At 40.2% G+C, this 6,000-nt stretch overlaps 1 protein-coding gene across 1 annotated transcript in view; it reads left to right on the top strand.

The window, feature by feature from the left end:
• Nucleotides 1–6,000, top strand: part of cntn2 (contactin 2) — a 67,775-nt gene that overhangs the window by 38,606 nt on the left and 23,169 nt on the right. Inside the window, exons 7-11 of the mRNA XM_034868250.1 lie at nucleotides 739–841; nucleotides 1,041–1,222; nucleotides 2,281–2,417; nucleotides 3,805–3,934; nucleotides 4,198–4,348. Of these exons, the coding sequence (XP_034724141.1) occupies nucleotides 739–841; nucleotides 1,041–1,222; nucleotides 2,281–2,417; nucleotides 3,805–3,934; nucleotides 4,198–4,348 (703 nt within the window). The remainder of the gene's footprint in view (nucleotides 1–738; nucleotides 842–1,040; nucleotides 1,223–2,280; nucleotides 2,418–3,804; nucleotides 3,935–4,197; nucleotides 4,349–6,000) is intronic.

The following is a 6,000-nucleotide window of genomic DNA, read 5'->3' as shown; positions in this document are numbered from 1 at the left end:
CAGTTCTGAAGGCAAAAGGGGGTCCAACCCGTTACTAGCATGGGGTACCTAATAAAGTGGCCGGTGAGTGTATGTTGACTATGTAATACAAAAACGTTAAACAATTCATCCGAAACACATTTTGATAGTTAACTAACTTTTGGCACCACACTGCCGCCACTGGTCCCCACCAGCATTCATACCCCCCAACCCAGTTAGTTACAAGTCAGTTATTTTTTGGTAAAAAAACATAATGTTGCTTTAATGTTGAGCCAACTAAATACTATGTTTATTTGACCACTTAATATAAAATCGACCAAGATACTTAGGGCTTGTTAGCGCTCAAAATCAACAGGGTTCATCATCGAAATCACCTGGAGAACATGATGTTTTCATTAGATGTCATTGGTACCATTTCAGTTTTGGATTAGTACCAGATGTTGGAACACGTAGAAAACATAGGTAGGGTGACTCAAGGTAAGGACTAGAGGAAAGGGATTTGGTAAATCAGTAGTAATCTTATAGAGATCATAAATATCTACCAAATCTCATAGCTATCTGGCAAGTAATTGTCAAAGTATGTTGCTTCAGAATGAAAAAAACGTCACTAAGAAGGCACATTTCTCCGTGTATTTTTCTGTGCGTGCACATTTAGATATATACATTACAGTAGAGTAGACCTATCCAGTTCCTACATTGGATAATAGGTGAATCTAATGCGATTTAATCTGAATATTATACAATTGTATTTTATTGCAGCCAATCCCAGGAAGTCAGCGCCAAGCATCAAAGTGCGCTTCCCTGCAGAGACCTACGGCCTAGCAGGACACACTGCTCAGTTAGAGTGCTTCGCCTATGGAAAGTAAGTTCACCGCTCTAAAATCTTTGCATTTTGTGTCTGCAAGTTGCTTTGAGTTGAGAGGCTGTGTCCTGTCAAGCTTTACACTTGCATGTCTTCCTTCCAAACATCCCCATCATGGTCTCTGTGCTCTTCCATTTTTAAAATGACCATTCTTCCTTTACTTTACATCCAACTCCTCTGTGTATTTTTTGTCTCATAGTCCAGTCCCAAAACTGCGATGGAGGAAGGTAGACGGTTTGATGCCGTCCAAGGCAGGATCCAGTGCTGAGAGCCCCACCCTCATCCTGCCAGAACTCTCCTTCGATGACGAGGGTCTTTATGAATGTGAAGCCTACAACTCAGAGGGAAGTGACACGTACCAGGGGCGCATCAATGTGCAAGGTGAAGAGAAGATAGTGTGTGTCTGTTAATATTACAGCAAAGCAGCACACTGTATCAGCTTAATTAGAGGTGTTTTGACAACAGTTAAACAGATATCCTGGTTACTTACGTTAAAGTCATGACGTTTGGGCGCCTGGGTAGCTCACCTGGTAGAGCGCGCGCCCAGCCGCCATTTGCAGCATGTCATTCCCCCTCTCTCTGTCTCCCCTTTCATGTCTTGAGCTTTCCTATTAAAATGAAGGCCTAAAATTCCCAAGAAAAAAAAACAACAAAAAAAACAGTAATGATGTTTATAGGTCAGACATGGATTATTCCGTATCACACATGCAGTAAGAGAGAAAGGGGGAGGGCAATGAAATGACTTGTATCACCTTCTGAGATCACCTTCAAACATTTACCTCAATCACTGTCTCTTATGCACAAAATCAGTATAATAAACCAAGAGACTCTGAAAGTCAGAGATCAATCTTGTCACATCAGTCTTTAAAAATTATTTCCCCGTTGCATTGTGATCGAGTAAGAGTTACCTTTAACAATAATTATCTAAACAGTCTTTCAATGCATTTTCAATAAACCCTAAGGCCAACAGCAGGGATGAATAAATGAATATCCAGCACATACAGTATGTGAGCAAAATGTAATCAAACAAGTCCTAACTGAACGTCCTTGTGCGCTGTCAGATCATTTGAAACAGGCAACAGAAGTGGCTATCAGATAAAGTTAAATGATTAAACTGAGGAATGACAGCACTGTTTGTCCCTCGCACCCACCATGGTCATTAACCATTTAAAATCCATCAGGGATGCAGCCTGTGAGATAACAGAACATCTTCCTTGTTATCACATGTGCTGTCATGAATGAAGCTATAAGGAACATTAATGTAAAAGTCTCCTCTGTCTATTGACAATTCCATCACTTTACATACCTATTAAGCCAGCATTGTAATTTTCTTCCTGTCTGAAAGTGGCAAAACGCTTTCACTTCACTCCCCTAAGTGCATTTTCTGTTTCTGTTTTATTTCTGCTATTTTTCCTTAACGTTCTTCTCCCGACCTCCAGCTCAGCCGGAGTGGTTGCAGGTGATGAGCGACTCTGAGGTGGAGATCAGTTCCGAGCTTGTCTGGGGTTGTGTTGCTGCTGGTAAACCCCGACCCTCCGTACGCTGGCTACGCAACGGACAACCACTCACCACACAGGTAACACACACAGCTACTTTCTACTGTACTGTATACCTCCACACATGAAGGGATGATAAATACTCCTTCTAGCTCTTTTTTCTATTAACCCTTACACTTAAAAAATTTTCAGAATGTGGTAGGTCAGTCACTAATCATTGTTAATGTCTAGTGTTCTTGTTGTTCTCTTACTTCTGTAAACATCTCTGTAAATGGATTATTTCGACCTACAGAAAGTATTTTTCCTTTGAATTATAGAATACATTAAACTCAACAAAGGTCACATGTTCTTATAAAACTAGAGTGGATACATGTACACAGAGGAAGCCAACGTCTTCTCAACTTGGAATAGGATAGACGCCACTGTGAATTATTGGGTACCAAGTAGAGCTGGGCAGTATATTGATAATATGTTGATATCGTGATATGAGACCAGATATCGTCTTATCTTTTGGATATCGTAATATCGTAATAAAGCATAAATGTTGTCTTTTCCCGGTTTTAAAGGCTGCATTACAGATAAGTGATGTTGAGACTGCTGTAACTGTTATTTTTTTTTACTGTTTTTTTATTTATATTTTTTGCCTTTACCCACTTCTTCCATATTTCATTTTCTACCATATCTCACTGACAGTATTTAGAGGGAAGTATTAGCTACAGTATGATTAAATTAAACTGTAAGATAGAGATCATCTTTGGGATTCTCTGTAACATGTGGCTCATTGTTTGTTTTGTATAGATTGTTTTGCATGCTGCTGAGAAACATCTCAAAGTTCTAAAAGTACAAACTGTAAAAGAGTCTTATCCTACTACACAATTATGACTATAAATGTGGTGAATGACAAACAAATGATTGATTTACCTGCTGGGAACTTGTTGTGTAATGTGTATGTACTGTAGCAGTCTGAAGTCTCATTCTGGGATCACCTCGCCTGTAATAACGACATAGGTTTCCCACGTTCTTAAGCCGGTGTAAATTGTCTGTGTCATGGCATGTTTAGTAACATTTGCCTCTGATTGTACCACATTCAGATTTCATCTTTTATTTATATTCCCAATCTGCCTCTAAGATAGTGAACATTTGTATATGAATGAGGCCTTTGAGACTATCTAGCTACTTTACATTTTTTCTGAAGTGTAAGAACAAATCAACAAGCAAAATCCCAAAGTGAAGTAAGCTCAAAAAAACCTTGTACAATTGTGTTTCAGTCAACATATAAAACAGGTGGAGGGTAAATGTGGGTAGGAGTTTTCCCTGTTATTGGGTGAAGTAGAATTTATTGTGACACTTTAATTCCCACACACCACAGCACCCATATGCACAAGACACGTATGCTTTGTCTCCCCCCCCCCCCCCCCCCCCCCCCCCCCCCCCCCCCCCCCCCCCCCCAATCCCCATCCCCCCTAGGACCGGGTAGAGGTGAACGGGGCTCGTCTTAAAATCAGTAACCTGGCCCTGGAGGATTCTGGGATGTACCAGTGTGTGGCTGAGAACAAACATGGCACAGTATACTCCACTGCCGAGCTCAGAGTCCAAGGTAAGGTGAATGGAGCACTGTCTTTAGTTTCCCTTATTTAAAGCAATTCATTTTGTTGATTCATAACTTGAAAAGATTTTTATTCCCAAAATTACATTTCTTAATAATATTATCAAGGTTAGTACTGCACTACTCTCTTGCCTCCAGTTAAAAGCATTCTGGCTGTCTTTCATTATTCCTGACTATGTCCATCCTCTATCTGCATCTCATCCATCTCCCTCTGTGTTGTTATTGGGACTTCATACTGCCGCCTGTCCTTCCAGTTCAGGCCCCTGACTTCCGGTTGAATCCAGTAAGGAGACTGATCCCAGCAGCCAGAGGGGGGCAAGTGAAGATGGAGTGTCGCCCTCGAGCTGCCCCCAAGCCTAGCCTGTTCTGGAGCCGTGGGACAGAGCTGCTCACCAACAGCAGCAGGTAATACTCAGTCAGTCTGATTTCCATACACAGTACAGCGCATATTCTTCACACTTTAAAACCTTGTTAAACTAAGATTGGTCATTTACAATATTTCTATATCCCTCATTTTCTTCTGGTGTGTAATTGCCTGAGGGAGATATGTGCTGTGATTTCAGAGAATGAGTTTAGAGTTCTCAATGGCAAAACAAATCATAACACACAATATAGAATATACCTGAAACAGAGTAACTGAAGTTAACAGGATACCTGGATATCCATACAGATATGGTAACTCCGGTGTCGCAAGAAAAAAACATAGTTTTCCCTGTCTACATTTCAATACTGAAAACAGTTTCTTAACATCTTCACCCTGGCTGGTATTTATAAAAAAAGATTTTCAGAGACCTAAAACCAGTTTGTGTGGATGAAAGGCAAAGATGCATAGAAAAAACTGTTTTAATAGAACCTTTGCATGTACAGTACATCTGGACTAGGTCCGTAGATAAAGAGCTTGGTGTAGAATTAATGGCTCCTTAGGAGGAAGTGTTAGATATTTACAGGAATCTGGACGAACAAATGAGAATGATTAAATTACACATTACTGTAGAGAATGTCTCCTATATGTATCATTTACTGATATAGCAGTAGACTTTACATTCTCTTTATAGTGAGGTCTTTGCCGCAGTCCTACCCTGCTCCAGGCAAATGATGATGCATGTCCACTCTGGCAACTTCAGATTCAAGCAATAAATAATGTCACCATCTGCAGGGTGAGCAAGCCCTTAGTTTCTGTACACTCTAAAAGATGCAGCTCATTTAAAAAAAAAATGTCAACTGTGAAACGATGAAAAAAAAATCAAGACGCCTACTTGGAGGCAAGATCAAAAGTGACTTAACATAAAGCTGTGCGTATGTATTGGAGAATTTATTGCTGCTGATTTCATCGGATTCTGTCCCAGATGCATGGGAAGTCTGTAACCACCTGAGTGTTGGTGTGTGTCTATTGATTCAGAGGGGGTCTAAGGCCAAACACACAACCATTAGTCAGCACACAACCATGAGTCAAAAACAAATGTCCCCTCAACAGAATAATAAAAATGAGCGGGAAAATCATTTGACAACCCCAGACCACTCTACGCCATATTTGAGAAACAGGCCATCAGGAAAAGTAAACTCATCATATCGGATCCGACCCATAATCTCAACAACTAGTACCATCTGTTACCTTCAGGGAGGAGATTCTGCCATGTCTACCTTTGCGCCACCATGCATCAGACTGCTGAACAAACAATAATTGAATGTGCCTGACCACAAACAAAGTTCCGTCACAGGAAAAACATTTTTTTTTGATTGATTTGATTGATTGAGTGAGTGATTGATTGATTGAAAGGTTTGTCAGGGTTTGCCCCCCTCATATTATTAATATTGTTCTACATCTTATCAACGTCTGAATGCTTAGTGGTTGGCAAACCATTAAAATGTTGTTTGTGTAATGACTAAATTGCTCATTCGAAGGCAATTAGGTCACCTACCCATTTAGTTTTAATCATCAGTATGTGTGATTGACAGCCTCTAATTACCTAGCACTCCATGCTATCCTCCTTTAGTCCAAATACATCAAGGCAAGGCAATTTTATTTATAAAGCACATTTCAGCACATGGAAACTCAA

This window comes from Etheostoma cragini, chromosome 4, assembly GCF_013103735.1.
Source record: "Etheostoma cragini isolate CJK2018 chromosome 4, CSU_Ecrag_1.0, whole genome shotgun sequence".
In the NCBI taxonomy this organism is placed as follows: Eukaryota; Metazoa; Chordata; class Actinopteri; order Perciformes; family Percidae; genus Etheostoma; species Etheostoma cragini.
Note: the sequence above shows the minus strand (reverse complement) of the source record. Positions and strands in the feature narration are given on the sequence as shown.